The sequence below is a fragment of the Ammospiza nelsoni genome, chromosome 14 (genome assembly GCF_027579445.1).
Source record: "Ammospiza nelsoni isolate bAmmNel1 chromosome 14, bAmmNel1.pri, whole genome shotgun sequence".
NCBI classification, from domain to species: Eukaryota; Metazoa; Chordata; class Aves; order Passeriformes; family Passerellidae; genus Ammospiza; species Ammospiza nelsoni.
Window position 1 is genome coordinate 12,207,615 of NC_080646.1, and position 17,795 is coordinate 12,225,409.

The 17,795-nt window shown below is 41.1% G+C and overlaps 1 protein-coding gene across 6 annotated transcripts in view; it reads right to left on the bottom strand.

Annotated features, from left to right (window-relative positions):
* ATOSA (atos homolog A) overlaps positions 1–17,795 on the bottom strand; it is a 47,306-nt gene that overhangs the window by 12,202 nt on the left and 17,309 nt on the right. For 4 of the 6 annotated variants that reach the window (XR_009419456.1, XR_009419455.1, XM_059482607.1 and 1 more), the window contains exons 1-5: positions 16,740–16,927; positions 4,374–4,558; positions 3,285–3,487; positions 2,726–2,851; positions 619–2,461 (exon numbers count right to left, since the gene is read on the bottom strand). Coding sequence is in view for 4 of the 6 variants with exons in the window: in XM_059482607.1 (XP_059338590.1) it covers positions 619–2,461; positions 2,726–2,851; positions 3,285–3,487; positions 4,374–4,558; positions 16,740–16,893 (2,511 nt within the window). In the remaining 2 variants the exon portion in view is untranslated. Of the gene's footprint in view, positions 1–618; positions 2,462–2,725; positions 2,852–3,284; positions 3,488–4,373; positions 4,559–16,739; positions 16,928–17,795 lie in introns of those variants that run through there. The other 2 variants (XM_059482608.1, XM_059482609.1) reach the window with 1 other exon arrangement.

A 17,795-nucleotide genomic window follows, 5' to 3' on the forward strand; every position in this document is an offset into this window, starting at 1 on the left:
TATCAGTGGGATATTTCAGTGACCTACCATGGTAACACTCACTTGCTGTAAGGGAGATGATTCCTGACCCAGGTGGATCTACAGCACACTAACATGGGATGAAACATTCAGTAGAAATTCCCCTTGACTCAATCCACAGCTACAGACTGCCCCTAACAGATCACATTCCCTACTCAGATGGGTGCATTTCTACAAACCAGGGTGCCTCCGTGCCCATGGAAACAGCCTTGCATAACTCTGTCACCATGAGGGGAAGAGGACAGTCAGTCCTTCTCCATGTTGAACTGAAGTTTAGGGGAGGCACCAATGGCCAAGTTACCCCATCACACAGAATCATTTGACAGGTCACCTTGTCAGCTAGGCCATGGCAATAAATTGTTTCTTGTATACCTCCAGGGATGGTGACTCCACCACATGGGGAATCCATTCCCATGCTTAACCCTTTCCATTAAGAAATTCTTCCTGAGTTACTTCAGGCCAGGACTACAAAGGTAATACACTGCTACCTGCAAGGTCAGGCTGAAACTCCTCTTCATGCTGGCCCCCAGCAGACAGAGGGTACAAGCAATGTGACAAAGGGCAGCTAGAGGAATTATTGTCTGTTCCCAATGTACTTACCTGTACATCTGGGTTCTTCTGCCGCTCACCCTTAACCACATTGTCTTCTGCAGGTTTCTTCTGAGAAGTGCTTTGAAAATCAAGGCCTGTTGGGTCTTCATTCTCATCATGTGCAGTTTTTGTTTTATCTTGTTTGGTTTTGGTTTTAAAATTGTCATGGTCTTTATTTAAATAATTTTCAATACTAATAAGTTGTGTATTTTGCTCATAACTAATTGGTTTTTTGGAGTCTCTGTCTAAACACTTGAGCTCATTTTTGTGCAAAGAGTCAGATAGTGGGATCACGGTTGCTTTTTTTGTACCTTGAAGTATTCTGCATTTTTCTATCTGTATATTATTACAACTGTCTGTGCCATTGTTCTCACTAACAATTGTTCTTTCTTTAAGTTTATTTGTGCAAATCTGTTCATCAATGCTGCTGGGATTTGAACCCGGTTTAATTCTATTGGTTATCTGGTCTTTCTGTGCACAACCAGAATGTATTTCCAATTTATCTGGAATTTCAGATTTGTTTTCTTTAATACATGATGATGATATGTGAATGCTACTAAATGCATGACAAGTTTTATTGGAAGTCTGATGAAATGAATTTTGGACAGCTTCACTGGGTTTTGCTAAAAGCAATTTTCTTCTTGCTTGGACTTTTAGAGAAGTCTTCAATTCTCCATCAAACCTAGAAGGACTGATAGGAGTATCAGGTGTCTTTGTCCCTGATTTAGTGCTGTCTTCTAACAAAGAAAATTTTGATTTAGCAGAAGAAACAGAAGACGATTCCTTGCCTTTCTTCAGCAAATTTTCATCTTCATACGTACTTCGGAAAACTTTTGATGTGACTGGACTAGCCTCATGCACTTTGAATGGACGTCCAGCAACATGGGAAGTGGCTGGATCACAATGGATCAAGTGCTGGGCAATCCTTGCTATCACCTCCTGGCGCTCCTGGAGCAGGGAATCAATTAGGGAGTTACCCTCCCCTGCTGACTGACGGCCACAGTGGCTCCCTGGCACACGGGCATCGAGCAGGGGCACCTCTGGCACTGCTCTAGCTTTGCCTTCATCACCATCCTCCTGTTTTGCATTGTCTAAATTGGCAGCAGGAACAGGGGAGCTCTCCTTGCTTTTCCTTGGCAAGTTTTCCTCTTCAAAAGTGCTCCGAAAAGCTTTTGGTGTAGCTGAGATGTTTTCATGTGTGGTGAATGGACGCCCAGCAACAACTGGTGAAGTAGCTGGATCACAGTGAATCAAGTGCTGAGCGATCCTTGCGATGACCTCTTGTCGCTCTTGAAGCAAAGAGCCTATCAAAGGATTGGTTTCTCCTGTGGGCTGATGAGAGCAGTGACTGTTTGAAACATGGGAATCCACCAGAGAGTAGGATTTAAAAGTTCTGAACGGTGTTTCATGAGCCTGTGTCTTACTGTCTGCTGTAGCATTATAGCACTGAACTTTGGACTGTGATGCCCCAAAGTCAGATCCAAGTCTGGTAGATGGATAAAGTTTTAAATTTCTAAAAGGTGTGGTAAATTCAGGCATCTTTTTTCCATTAAGTAGGCTTTCAGGTGTCATTGTCCATGTCTGCTTCCCACGAAAACGCAGTGGACTGGAAGTGGACTGAGCAGCACTGGGATCGCTGCGCTGATGGAACTTTCGCTCTTGCATTTGCTTTTCATAAAAGCTAAGGTTGGTGTGAATACTACAGGTCAAAACTGGGTAGTTGGATTGCCTGGGCAGGGACTGGACGCTGACCCTCAAGGCCACATTGTGAGAAACATTAGGAACAGGAAAGACATGCTCAGTGGGTGTCTGGGAGAACGTCCATTGCAAGTCCACATCTGCAGCGCTCACCCTGAAACAATACCAAAGGGCATTTACAGAAATAGCTAAATGAAAAGTTTTTCATTATCTACTTCGTAACAAATATCTAAGAAAAAGCACTAGCAACATCAGTAACTGCTGTATTTGCACAGTACACAAATCCTATAGAACTGCCAAAGTACCAACAATATGGCACCTTCTAAAAGCAAGCAGGAAATAAGAGCGAAGAATGATTTTAAGACAAGCTGCAGCAATCTGCAAACAGCAAACCAGTTTTTTTCCATTGCAGGCATACCTGTACAGGATGTTTCGGGGAACAGCACCATGTGAAACACTCAGCCACGCGCTCAGCTGAGAGAAGAAAACAAAGGAGCGAACTGCCAGTAAAAGGGTCTTCTCTTCAATAAATCGATCTCCACTCCTAAGCATTTAAAGACAAACACATGAGTGTTGGTAAGAATACTCAGAGACCTATTAGAACTACAACATTGTCAGATCTTTGGTCAGAAAATAAAATACAGTTAAATCAAGCAAAGCAAAAACTCCTCAAACGTTTTGAAGATTCCAGAGTCTGATTTGTTTTTATACACATGAAAAAATTTGACATAACAAATGTTACATGTTACTATTTGCAGCCAGGATCATTTCATACTCTGCACTGCAGAATGTGCACTGCAGAAATTTTGAGTATAAGATGACTAAAATTGAAATGCTTCAATTTCACTAGCAAACAGTGGTTTCTTAGATCAGTCCTCATGGCAAAGAGCCAGTTCAAAAACACTAACTGATTACTTTAAGGACTTTAATATGACAAGATTCTTGCAATTATCAACTAATCCTCATATCCAACTTACTGTCGAGGAACTGGCTCCAAAATCCACCTTTCTAACAGCAATGCATCTTGTTTGATTGCAGGATCATTTAAATCGTTCGCCTCTGTGGTGGGCCCTTCATCACTATAGCAACAGTCTGGAAGTAGCATCACTTCTACCATGATTGGAATATTGTTCTTCCACAGAAGCATAACCTCAGATCTGGTTCGTCTGGCCTGACGACACTGAGGGAAAGGAAAATGTCAACATACACAAGCCATAAAAATACTATCTAGATTATATCTGATTTAAAAGCACAATCCAAAGTACTAGAGAAAGGTAAGGGTCAAATTCTGTTTGGTTTCACCTAATCAGAAATAAGATTCCAGAGCTATTAAATGAAAAAATAATTAACACCTCCTTTACAGTTGCTATTTGAGCAGCTTTCTTTAGGAAATTTTAAAAGCTTGTCAAAATGCATTTCCCCAACCACTGCACTTTGCTACCTTGTAGTTATCTCTCCACAAGGCACCCTCTTGGGTAGACAGACTCCAGCAGTATCTTTAAAAATTCTGTGTCTTGGAGCAGGCTAACTTCTGCATGAATGTAACTTAAATTCCCACAGTACTTGAGAACTTTTACTTGAGAAACTTTTACTTGAGAATTCTTAAGTACTTCCCACAGTACTTAAGGACTTTTACTTGAAAAAAGATCCTTTCTCCAAAATAGCCAGGCTAGATTTGATGTGCTTGTGTTTTTTGGATCACTAACTTTTCCAGAACACCTGGAAAAGCAAAAAGTTAGGCAAGTCAGCCTACACTTTCTCCAAAGAAACCCCAGACCAAGAATACTAAGTATAGTGCTTGTCATTTGCATAATAAAGATTCAAACAAGCACTGCATTCAGGTAGTCATGCAGAACTTCATGTTCAAGGATAAAAGGCTTAATGATCTCTCATTTTAAGGACAGATCTATTATTAGCAGGGTACTGAATTCCATACTCATTTAAATGAAGGACTGCCAGAAAGCCATTGTTACTCATGCTGAACTGTGAATCCACTGTGGGGTTCCTGGCTGGCTTTAACCACAGGAGCAAGGATTTGTGACATGAAATGGGTACCACCACCATACCTGAGCCAGTTTGTCGCTGCATTCATGCTTAGTTGTTGGTGGCTGGCTTGACTGTGCTGGTGGGCAGTGAAAGCCCTCTGTCCTGCCCTTGATGGAGTACTCTGGTGTCCGGCCCTCCGTGATCAGCAGGGCCAGGGAGACCAGGAACTCCTCAGCTTCATACTCAAAGTATTCATCCAAAGTATCTGCCATTTCAAAAAGAAAATAATTAATGACATTTGCTGGATAACAACTGTTGGTAGACTCTGCAGTTTGTTTCAGTTACACTTGAAATGAGAATGGGCTATGGGAAATGGATCTTTGTGTCAGACTGACTGCACTCTCCATAAAACCCACCAGCCCCCACTCCAGCACCACAAAACAACTTTCCTCATCTCATAATGCTGTCACCACAAACAAAGAACTTTGTTTTTCTACAGCTTTTCCAGAAGACAAAAAGTTTCCTGGGCTCTTGTTGGAGAAGTCTAATGACAGTATGACTTGGCATTGTTATTATCATCTGACAGATGGAACAAGAAGCCACAATATATCATAAAGTAGATTAAAAATTGAAGAAGAAGAAAAAGAAATATTTACTTCTATTATGGAAAAAGTGGGACACAATGTTCTTTAAGATTTTTATTGCAAGTCCCTCCTGCTGAGAGCAGAGCTTACTTCAGAGGTTCATTTTTAGTTACCACTAACACATAGGAAATGTTCTGAAGAAACAGACTATTCATTGTTTTGTACCACGGTCAGTCTAAACTTGTGCAAAGAATGAAAACTCAACAAGTCTCTGTAGACAAAGCAGCAGCTGGCATTGCTCTCCATGAAGAGCCCTGGCACACTCAGTTCCTGCAGAGTTAAGAGGCACCATTTTATGGTGTTCTATAGAGCACCCTTCTCCTCCTCCTCACTCATCACGAGGATGTCACCCATCATTCAAACACATTTAAGTACAACCAGATCATGTCGTTCCCCTCGCTGCTTCAAAACACTTCAAGTTTCAAAATAATTTAATTACTGAAGAGGTTACAGAAAACTCTCTTTTCCATGAAAGCTAAAATACATTCCCTTCAAAGCCTATTTTAAGAGCAGCAAAGAAAAGCGGGTGGGGGCAGGGCTGCCAGCAGTTCTTTACCTTTATTTTGATGCTTTAGGGGAACAAAAGCACCTGACATCTTCACAATTTTAGCTTAAATGTCCTATGTCATCCACCAAAACTGCCACAGGGAGAGAGTTAATTTCTATTCACGTTTCAATTATCATGCATAAAATACCTTTCAGAAGTCTTTTTTGTCTTGATCCCCTAATAGCAGAGCATTTGGCAAACACTGCACTGGCAGACTTGAGAGATGCACACAAGAATGGATGCATGAAACAAAAGCTCCAATTAAATGTGCAATTATCTACATATGCAAATCATGGAGTGTGTACAACTAGCTTTTGCATGTACATATTTGCCTAGCCCAGGCTTGTACACCATGGACCCCAGGGCTTACAGACTGTTTGAAGGATCTACACAAGGTAAGTAAGAGAAGTCAGCCCACTGCTGAAGAAGAGCCAGAGGACAGAGGAATTACCCTGGAGGACCCCATGTGGCACGTGAACAATACATTAATTCATCTGGCATAAGTTAAAATGGTCATTCACCTGATGGATGGCAAAAAATATCTAATAAAGGGTGCATGAAAGATTAAAGGAATGCTAAATAACAGAGAAGACAAGCCTCTGAGGTAGTGATATGAGTCACCTACAAAATTAGGCACCTGCACTTTTTTTTCAGCTGGAAGTCTGGTAAACAATAGGCAAGTCATATTGGGAATAGGAAAATGGAATTTAGGAAGACTCTGAAAAGGATTTGGATATACAACAGACAAAAAAAAATATTTTCAGTATTATCTTGCTGCTAAGTTCATCTTTGAATGTCCAAAGGCCATGGTGATTTCAAGAAAGTCACAGCATGAAGGATCACTACTGGCGCATTTGGCATACTCTGACATAGAAGTTCAAAAATCTAGAAAGTGTTCAACAGGAGTTAAAATAATTTAAACAAGAATTGCCTCATGCCTAGCAGACTAAACAAAACTAACTCACTCCTACAAAAATCTGAAAGAATAGTTTTTAGTTAAGATACATAAAAACATGTATTATTTTTAAGAAAAACTGCAAAGAGAGTGTGATCAAGATCAGCACAGTAAAATGTGATACAGCACAGTAAAATGTGATACCTGAAAATTTACATTAGAGAATTTTAAGTGGCAAGTACCAGTAAAACAGACATGCCCTTCAATTACCATTAGCAGCTTATCAGATGAAGCAGTAGACTTTGTATTATTTAGCTCTCTTTTTAAGAGAGCCATATGTTATCAAAATCTTTTGGACTTGACACAAATTAATGGACAAATCCTATGGCCTCAGTGCTTCTACTGAGCAGTTAAGATTTAGGCAAAAAAACCCACCCCTTTTTTGCATTCAAAAGCCTCTGATACCAAAGCCTATATTGCCTACCTAAAGCGCTCAGTGCCTTCCCAAAGCTGTCACAGGTCACTACAAGGCACAGACAGTTTAAGATGTTCAGATAAAAGACCCAGTGAATAGCAAATTAGCAAGATGTAGTGAATCAAGCCAGGTACATATTCTGAAATAATCATCACTCAAGAAACAGATTACATACACAATATTGATTTATGTAAACAGATGAAGCTCCCTTCCAAGTTCAATTTACAAATACAGCCTCTGTTCCTGTATCAGACCTATTATTTCAGAAGCAATCAGTTTCTTGCCTTAAAAATGGAAGAGAAGGCCCAACTAGCTAAAGAGACATATTTATACAGTTATATTGGCTGCAGTTACAAAACCACCACGTTCTTTCAAAATAAAAATGGCATCACTAAAAAGTCTGTGTTGAACTAAGAAATGCTGCAGTATTATAAAGACAGGGCCAGTACTTTAAAATTATGTCAGCAAGGGAATCAACCAGTTATTTGATCTGGATTTAAAAGAAAATAAAGCACAAACAGCAAAAGGTATCAAGAAATATATTTTTCTCTACAAAGTTCATGTGGCATAATATCTTTTTTAAGCTCCACTAGATTTATATATCATTTAGCAACTTCTAAGAGTTTTTATAAAGAAAAAAATCCTATAACCATTGAGAAGCCTGGTAATTGTTCCTATACAACAGACACAGATCATGCAAGTTGATGTAATTGAGGACAATATGGAATGACATTTATAGAAACAGCAAACTCAGTGTTTAGTTTAAAAAGTCTTACTGTGTGTGTGCTGTAACTGTTTGGTTTTGTATATGAATCAGCCCTAGGACACATCATATATTGTGTATAGAATAGCCTCAATCCTGTAATCCTGACTATACAACTGTGATTATTGTTCTGCTTCATTTCTAGCACTGCAACATGCTAAGTATATAGCATAAAACATGCATCTCTGCACTGTCTGGGGTTTATTCTCCTTAAAATAGCAAAAAATCCAGTTAGCAGACACAAGTAAATAAGAATTAAAGTAATAAGGCGCTGCAGCCCTCTAACCAATACATTATAACTAAAGGTTATTGACCAGGTGGGCAAAAGAGATAGCAGCAGGTGTCAGACTACTCTAGAAGGAAGAAAGAGAAACTGAAATTTAGACTGAAGCTACTGTGCATAGAGCAAAGCATACAATACTGGAGAACTGAATATACAATACTGGAACTTTGCTTTCCTTTGCCTCCTGCACATATCAACCCCAGCAAAGACTGATTTTCTACACCTTCTCAAAAAACAGAAAAGCCCATTTAACCAGAAATGTCAGAGTCTTCAAATCCTTGTCCTCCTACCTCCACTACACACAGGTGCATGAGCACTGGAATACAGAATAAGAACCCACAATCCCCCCCCAAACTGAAATTGGCTCACATCCTGAAACACCAATTAAGGTTAGTTATGTGGTAGTAGGGATTCACAAATCCACTTAACTGTAACCCAAGGACTCTCTGAAAACTTCAGTTAATTGAGTTATGCTTAGCTGACTCCTTTCCCAACTAGGTCACGCTTGTGCAGACCAACTCCCTTCCCTTTCCTATCACAGCTTTTTCTGTAGTAATTACAGAAGATGTTTTCCTGAAATACATGTTTTAGAAGAGCATTTAATGTGTTTTCTAGGCTCAGGCCAGGAAACAAAGACATTTGGTATCACGTAACCCATTGTGTTCCAGGTGCCACCAGAGGATGCATCTGGGAGCTGCTGCCTGGGCACAGCAAGGCAATAAAGGGCCCCAGCAAGGCACAGCAAGGCAATAAAGGGCCCCAGCAGAGCCTCTCCTGCCCTGTGCCACCCTCCCATCATGACCAGGCTGTGATACAATCACCATCTCTCCTAGTCCATGCTTATTTTATTGTCCTAGAACCTCTCATACTGCACTGCTCACCACAACTGTCTATCAAACTCGTCCTCTTCTCAGAAAAAGAGCTCATTTCTGCAAAGAGACTTTCTTCAAAGAAAGACAATTTAGTTCAACTGAGAGTATCCTTTAATCCTGACCTTTGCTGATTGAGGGCTACTTCCTTTGAGAGTCCATGAAACAACTAATAATTGTCCTTGAATATGCTCTGTAACAGCCCAGACCTTTCCTGGAAAATCTTTAGGCACCCATAATGGATTTTGAAGGCCCCTGATTAAAAGTAATCACACTCCTATTTTACTTAGAAAGTTGAAAACCAGTAGGAAAAATACTTAACAAAAAATGGACTGTATGGCGTAGCCTGTTGGGATTCCCAGCTGATGAAGCCCTGCTCCTGCCCTGCCCAGTGGGCACTGTGGCATGGCTTCCCACATCTGCTCTCTCCTTCCTTTCTCAAAGACTAAAAGCATGGCTTAAATACTTGGATTTCTTTGTTGTGCTTTCAGCACAGGCAGCCCTTAAGGAGACACTTCAGTTCAAGGGTGCCATGGCAGGAGAGTCAGGTACACTGGAGGAGAAGTGGCTGCACTGTCAGAACTCAGAACCCATCACCTCCCAGCAAGGGCAGTGCCCTGCTTTGAAAAAATTACTGCAAAAGCCCTTCCTGCAAATCAATCAACTCTGAGTAAGTTTTACATCTTGCTATTCCAAGAAACAGGTTAAAGGTACTTCCACATTTCAAGAGTAAGGCAGGAATTCAAGAAACTACTGTAAAGGAAATGAAACACAATGTAAACCTTTGACTAACAGCTTCTTTTCTGGAATTAGAAACACCTACGGATGCTTTGGTTAACTAATTCCACGTTGTGCTTCACTTCAAAAGAAAGTTGCCCTTGAATCCCCCAAATTCAAGATTCTCTAAATGAGCAGTCATGTTGTGTCTGCATATTACAAACCCATAATTATATCTGAAGTCACACACTTCAAAAGCTTTGTAATATTAAGAGTTTAGGTATAATTTAAGCTATCAAGGGTTAAAGTTATGAGATGGCCTACTTTTTTCAAGAAACAAGCTATTAGTTTCTTAAACTCAAGCAAATGCAGTGAACTGATTACCTTAATTTAGGAGGAATCCTATACAGAATGACACATTGCCAACTGTCTTACATTCTTATGGGTCAAGATCTTTGAGCTCAGGGACAGCCATTGTAAAAACATGAAGAGAGCAGCACCATAATTCATCTTATTGTCACTGTTTGCTTACTTTTTCCAGGGTGCCAAACTGAACCACTACCTGGTGGTTTTGATACCTGGGTATCAAAGCAGTTCAGCTGTAGGCAGAAAATGACAGCATAGGAATTTATATTAGAATTGATACATACCTGCTATTCAAATAAAATAACAGTATAAGCAACAAAAACCTCTGGTCCTACTTAGTTTCACATAAAACAGGGAGAAATTCACCTGCTTCTGTGTTGTTATGCCAGTTTATAATCAGAAAAACCAACCAAAGCACACTATCTTGTAAGTTAGGGGGGTTATTTAAAACTCAAGACAGAGCTACGTGGAGCTGATGAAGTTATTGCAGAGTTGCAGAGCAGTAAGAATCAATCAGAGCCATGAGGTGCAGTGCTGCATGAACTCCCTGGGTGTGTGTGTATCACTGCTCATCTCCTGCACGTTCCTGCTGGATGCCTCTCACAGCACCCAGGGCTAATCTCCAGGCAGCTTTACTGTAAATAGAGAGACTGGCTTTAAAACTGGGCCAGGGAAAAAAAAAAAGTGCAATTCATATTTTACTAAAACTTTTTCAGGTTCAAACAGCTTAATGAGTACAGACATAAAATCCATTTAAAGCTTAAGTTTCTTGCAGTCATCTCAGAAACTACTGCTCCCTGGGAGTGTAAAAGGCAGACTGTTAAACTGATCTGGGTGTTCCCATCTTGCTTCCTGCATTTTGGCTGACATCCTATTTTGCCATCACCATGCTGCTTACTGAGTCACTTCTCTCCGTCCAACTGTAGCTTCTATTTTTATCTAAGCAACAACAGTTTAATGTGCTTCTTTTGATTTTTTGGCACTAAACCAAATTCTAGATCCAATATTTGCATTTTGAGCAGGGAAACTGGATTTGTATTCCCTTAAGTGGACAAAGAAAAGGAATAAGGAAAAATGGTATCAGCTGAATTGTTTCTTGCTCCACAATGAAATCACAAATTGTAAAGTAGGTCAATCATTACAGTTTCAACATCTGTATTTAGTAGAAGGAAAGCAATACCTGAAAACATGATCTTTGAGGCTTATTTCAAACGTCAATTCATGAAAAGTTGTAAGAGAACATGTATCATGTAAAATACAACTGTCTCCACTCTATCCTGACATGGTAAATAAGTATTGAAATATCTGTGTAAAGCCATAAGACTATCAGTGCTGCAATGGTTAGCAGTTTAAAAATAAGCCAGTTGTGGGGAGAGAACATTTTCATTTTGCTGACCCCTAAACTAAAGGTGCTACTTTGTACCAACATGCTACAGCTGGACAGGTCCTGAAAGCAAAGAGGACTTGGCTCAGCAAATGCCCTTAAGAGCACATCAATTTCTGTTTTCCTTTATATTACCATTTCCTACATTGTGATTACGTTAAATGTGACTACATTAAAAAAACCCTGAAATTGTACTATAATGGAACAAAAATGCCTAAAAGGAGCAGACCAAGTAATTTCCATTAGTTCATCTCTAGGTTTTTACATTTTTCCCTTGTTTAGCTGATGCTCTGCCTAAGCTAGCAAGTGTTAGAACAAACTGCATGACACAAGGCACCTATCTGAACAAAACAAAAATTTAAACCCCAACAAAGCAAAAGGATTTCTGTCAGGTGTTTCTGTTCATTTCTAAAAGAAAATAATTAGGAGAAAACAGCTCTTTCAAATTAGTGTGTGGTGCTGAGTATAGAATAGACACTTGGCTGTAATTGGAAGGGAATAGAAGGTTTCTATCTGGCCTTCACTCACCACCAGTGCAGTGATTTACTGCCCTGCTAAAGATGCTGATAGAAACTTTGCAGAATTATATTGGAGACAAATTTCTGTTTTAAATTCCACCCTAGTCCCAGAGGGTAGCAAGGGCAATGTGGAGGTCGGACCTAGGCACAGGCACTGGCACCACAATGCAAAACCCATCCAAATGCCCAGTTTGGGCAGCTGAAGGAGCCCTGTGTCACCCTAGAACAGAAAACAGCACACTTCATTTTACAGAGTATGTGAAAATCTCTTCCTGAGGTGTTTCCTTGGCAAATAACTGAGCATTTTTTACACTAAAGCACAGATTTTCCAATACAAAATTTCTATGTATATAATTTTTTCCACGCTTCCCTCACTGGTATTGATGACTTTCATCAAGGCTTTCCCAGCCAAGGGAACTTTGGAGATGGGAATGATAACCACCTTCATTATGGCTGCTCATTAACTCAGAAGGAGCTCAGCAGCAGCCACATGGCTGAAGACACATGGGCTGAAGGCTTTCATCAGCTCACTCTATTTCACCTTAGCTGCAAATATCATTCTGCAGTGACTCCACAGCTGCTGCTTTCTTTTCAAATGAAACCCAGTGTGTGTTAACAATGAAAAAGCACATCTATTTAGCTAATCCTCACCTCTTCCTGAAGGCATATCATCCATGTGACAGTTGCAATTGAATAGTGGGAAGTCTTAACTCCCAGGCCAAGACATCCTTCCCATTAAACAGGTTGATGGCAGCTCTGCATTAAATTCCAGCTGTGACAGCATTTTTATAGTACATAAATAAAAGTGTGTGCCAGAAATTTTATTTCAGGCCCTACACACAATACAATACAGGATGACATCCATAAGTTTCAATTTTAATTTGTTTAACAATCCAGCCTGACAAAGATTCAACTACTTACACACTTCTGTACTGTTTTATACAGAGATTGGTTTAGAGATGGAAAGCAGTAATTTGTGATAATAAATCACTTCCAGATGTTACTGGAAAACAACAGAGACCTTTTTAAAAGTCCTGCAGTAGGTATTTCAATGCCTATGAGAGCTGCACTTAAAAAAACTAGATGTTTGCACCTTTTGCTGACCAGATTTTTGCTGAAGTGTCACTTGATTTATTCCTCTGTAATGTTTCTTCACAACAGAAACAAGTATCTTTGGGCTCAGCATTTATAGGGATAAAGTGTTATCCTTGCCAAACATACTGGTTTCTAAAATTTCCCCATTGACACCAAAATTTTTGCTGTTTGAGGTATTTCATGCTTTATTTCATCATCTCAAATACGTATTGTACTTAGAAACTTTGGCAATATACTTTCAAGTGTTCTTGTGCTTCTTTTTCTACTAATATAGATAAAATAACACTTCTTTTCTGAGGAGAAATATAAAGACGCTTTCAGCTTTCAAAAGGATTTTTAGCAAATTGTTTAGAAGTCATTTAGTGCCTGACAAAACTGCAATGGGAACACAAAAGTCTCACTGGGAAAAGCCATCTCTATTCTGTGTGTGCACAGGTTCCACTCTGGTTTACACCCACCAGGCACAAGTTCTTCTTCCCTAAAACCATTGCAAGGAAAAGAACTGCTACATCATGTGCCCTTTGCTTCAGACCATAGTTGGACTTGTTGGAAAATAAACCAGAGATTATTTTCCAAACTTGTTGGAAAATAAACCAGAAAATAAACTTGTTGGAAAGTGCTGTGTGAGAGCTCTGACTCACTTTTGGGTGGAATCAGCAGGCATGCCACAGCGGCTGGAGTCAGGGAAAGCCCCTGGTAAAAGTACCATGCTGACTTATGGGATCACACTTCATGGAAACCTTTCACTGAGCATTCAGCCCTCAACACAATATTGTCGACTAGGCAAGTGAGGTTTCCTAAGCACCAAAACACTCAGAAAACTTTCAACAACCAATACTCAAACACTCATCTCCACACTGTGGTCAGGTGCCAGTGGGCCTGACTGATGGTTTTTGAAAACCATGCTGCTGACAAAGATCTTGTATGCTGAAAATCTCCTCAAAAGATACCTATCAGTATCTATTTTTAATAGATATTGGACTTTCTCAGCTTTACTGTGGTTACAAAATCCCCAATCAAAAACAAACCAGAGAAGACTGTGGGACAGGGGTGGGCAGAAGTCTACATTTTTTTTAAAAAAAAACCTAGTCTAATTTTTGGTGAGTCTATTCTATTGAAAGACCACTAAATAAAATAAAACCAGACAAACAACTCTCCCATATGTGATTAGTATGTGATTTCTTCAGGGGCAAGAATTTTACAGGTAGCACATTTTAAAAGTTTTGGTTTTGTTACTTACATCACAAATTGGGTAAGAGTGTAAAATAGGTGCTATCAGCAAGTCACCAGTGCAGCAATAAACCCTGCACCCATGGAAAAAGCAACCCCTCCCCCTCAAGGATGGATAACACTCAATTTCAAATATCCTGTTGTCTTAGAGGAACCTGCAAAAACCATAAAGTTATGAATGAATGCCAGCACTGTTACCCAGGTCAGCCAATGGCCCTGATCCAGATAAATGAAGGCTAATTGGTGTTATTTTTAAATTCCAGAGAATATGACAGTCTGTGCAGTTTTCCATGGGGCTGAAAAGACCTCATGGGCCAGGAACTAAAAATCTGCAACTGCTTGGGCAGTAATGAACTTGTAGTTCAATACAAATCATCAAAATAATCATTGTACATGTCTAGATGTATTTCACCTGGGCAAGTACTGAATTGCTTGATGTATGCAGTTTATCCTTCTCTTTGCTTTCACCCAATTTGAAGACTTGACAGGATCTAGCTGAGTACATTTATCTTGTTACAGATCAGACTGACCTTAAGATCTAAAAAAAAAAAACCAAAACAATCAGACTAATGAAACTCTAGAGCACCAGACCTTGGAAAGTACCTTTTTAAAAACTTGAACAGTGAAATTTCAAACAGCATACTTGTTTGCTTACAAAATGTAAGTGTCTGCTTTCCCTCTCCCCTTCATTCAACCATCCTTCCAGGCTTGCACAGCAGCTTTGAAGGCTACCAGAGCCATCCCGCCACCGGGCACCTCACAGAACAAAACAAGCTTCTGACAATCCCAGACACAGGACACTCACACCAAGTGCCAAAATTAACACTGCTGGAGCAGGGATAATAGTGGTGTATTCACCATGTATCTGCTGAAAACAATTCTCCCTTGAGGGGGAAGAGCTCACTCAGGCTGCTGCTGGCAGGGAGTGAGGCAGGGATGGTGGGGACAGCAGGCAAAGTGTCCCTGCACGGGGAGGACAGCAGGCAGAGTGTCCCTGCATGGTGGGGACAGCAGGCAGAGTGTCCCTGTGTCCCTGCACTATGGGGACAGCAGGCAGAGTGTCCCTGCACGGGGGGGGACAGCAGGTAAAGTGTCCCTGTGTCCCTGCACGGTGGGGACAGCAGGCAGAGTGTCCCTGCATGGGGGGGACAGCAAGCAGAGTGTCCCTGTGTCCCTGCACTATGGGGACAGCAGGCAGAGTGTCCCTGTGTCCCTGCACTATGGGGACAGCAGGCAGAGTGTCCCTGTGTCCCTGCACGGTGGGGACAGCCGGCAGAGTGTCCCTGTGTCCCTGCACGGTGGGGACAGCAGGCAGAGTGTCCCTGTGTCCCTGCACTATGGGGACAGCAGGCAGAGTGTCCCTGTGTCCCTGCACTATGGGGACAGCAGGCAGAGTGTCCCTGTGTCCCTGCACGGTGGGGACAGCAGGCAGAGTGTCCCTGCACGGTGGGGACAGCAGGCAGAGTGTCCCTGTGTCCCTGCACTATGGGGACAGCAGGCAGAGTGTCCCTGTGTCCCTGCACGGTGGGGACAGCAGGCAGTGTCCCTGCACGGCACTGACCTGGAGTCACCCACCGGGCTGGGCTGGGCTGGAGCTCATTGGCCGCACGCGTGTTTGTAACACCCTGTACTGAGGATTCTTGGAACGTTCTTTCCAGAGAAGCACAGGGCTAGGGCTCACCCCTGCACGGCCACTTGCAGGCCAATCTCCCCGGCAGCAGCAGCATCCTGCTCCTCGAGATAAACTATCAGGTTATACAAGACGAAAGGATCCAAAGCCTGCTCGCGTGCTCTGAAATCAGGTGACCCGTAAGTCAAGGGACAGAGTAATAAATTATTAGGAAAAACAAAACACTACACTAAAAATAGTGAACACGAGCAGCACATGAAGAATAACAGTTTTTATCCAGTCAAAGCTCAAGGCCCTCCCCAGCCTCTTTTGTATCTGGGCAAATGCAGACAAATAAAACCTTACTTTAGTTTCTCCTTGATAATTCACAACTATATAATTAATTAAAAGTAAACAGCAGGGGAAAAAGCCCAGAAAGCTGAGTTTTGAACTAGCAGAAAAAGTATGAATGCCCAAAGTAAATATCCAATGCAATTTCAATCAGAAAATACCAAAGTTACTTTCTTTCAGGAAAAATTGTTCCAAGGTTAATTCAGCTCAGATATACCAAAAGCTTCACTTCAGCTACTAACACAGTTCAGGCAACATTAAGGATTTGCCCACTTGTCAGGTTTAACAGATCTAATAAATTATTGTGAATGCTCAAGTTAAGCATCAGGTAAAAAAACAAAAGCCCTTCACAAACATTCCGCAATCCAAGTGCCTGATACCCATAACTTATTTTGTCAACCCTCCCATTAGCAAAACCATTATACAGAGATTTTCTACTAGAAATCAATAAAGAGAATAAATTTTGTTATTATCAGAGGACAACAATGCATAATTTTGTTGGAGAAAGAGGATTTTTTTCTAAGAGATAAGAAAACAGCAAGCGCAGAAGAGTAGTCAAAAAGACTTAAAGTTTCCATTTAGAAGTATCTGATTACATTGGCTATTACTGTAAACAGCTGGTTTTTTGCAATCACTTATCTTCAAGAACTAATAAAAAACACATCTGAGAGACTTTTAGCACAGAACATTTTATTCTTACCATGTGAATTAGTGGCTGAAGAAAGTTCTGAAAGCATCAGAATCTGGCATGGGAACCCAGACAACAAGGAACCTGCCCTCTTTATCCCCAGAAAAACATGCAAACTGGGTTCACTACACCCTCCTTGCTGGGCTGAATCCCTAGGAAACAGCATTCAGAGAATTGCTTTTAGCATGAGCTGGTTTTCCTCTCGACTTTGGAAAAACGCTTGTCTGAAATCCAAAGATTTTCCTCAGAGATAAATTCCTCGCAGTCCTAGCTGGAAGCTTGCCCTGCCAGTGGGGACCTCTGGGCTGGGCACTGCCCACGTGAATGCCATAGCAAGCAGATGGCACTGCCTTATCTGCCTGCCCAGGGCAGAGCCAGCACTACCCGCAGGATTTCTCACAGAATCTGTGTGAAAAAAGCACACACAAGATTATGCCTCACCACCACCCAGCCTTGTAAGGTACCTCTGGTCAGTGCCTAACAGGAAGCCATATTTTCCTGTTCTTTTTGTCTCTTAAAATATCATCTTTCATAACAAGAGAATTCATAACAAGAGAACAAGAACTTTTTTTTCTTCTCCTTTCAAGATCCTCCATGGCTTACCAGCATTCCTGTTGTCACCCACTCACTACTGCAGTAAACTGGCCTGTGATTACTTTAATCACCAGTCCTCACTCCCCCTGTGTTGTTCTACACTCTTGATTAAAATGACTCTGCTTTGCAGCTTCTCCATTACGGTGATAAAGGCTTGTTAGCCTGTGGGAGCACAGTTTATCTGTCTCCATCAGTATTATCCCTTTGTCTCCACACAGCCCTCTGTTGGAAGCCATTGATTTAGCGTTTGATACTTGCATAAGGTCTGAGGTGAGGACAGTCTTTTGTTCCATGCTTGTAGAGTACCCAGTAAAGCACAGATACCCAAGTGGGAGTCTTAATTTGTACAACAGATACAAATAACGGCCGTGAATTTGCTTCCCTTCTCTTTAAGTCCTCTTATGACTGAGTTACACACCTGGAGGAGGAAGAAGTCCTTGATCCATCTGACACAGCAACACAAAACAGTGAGCG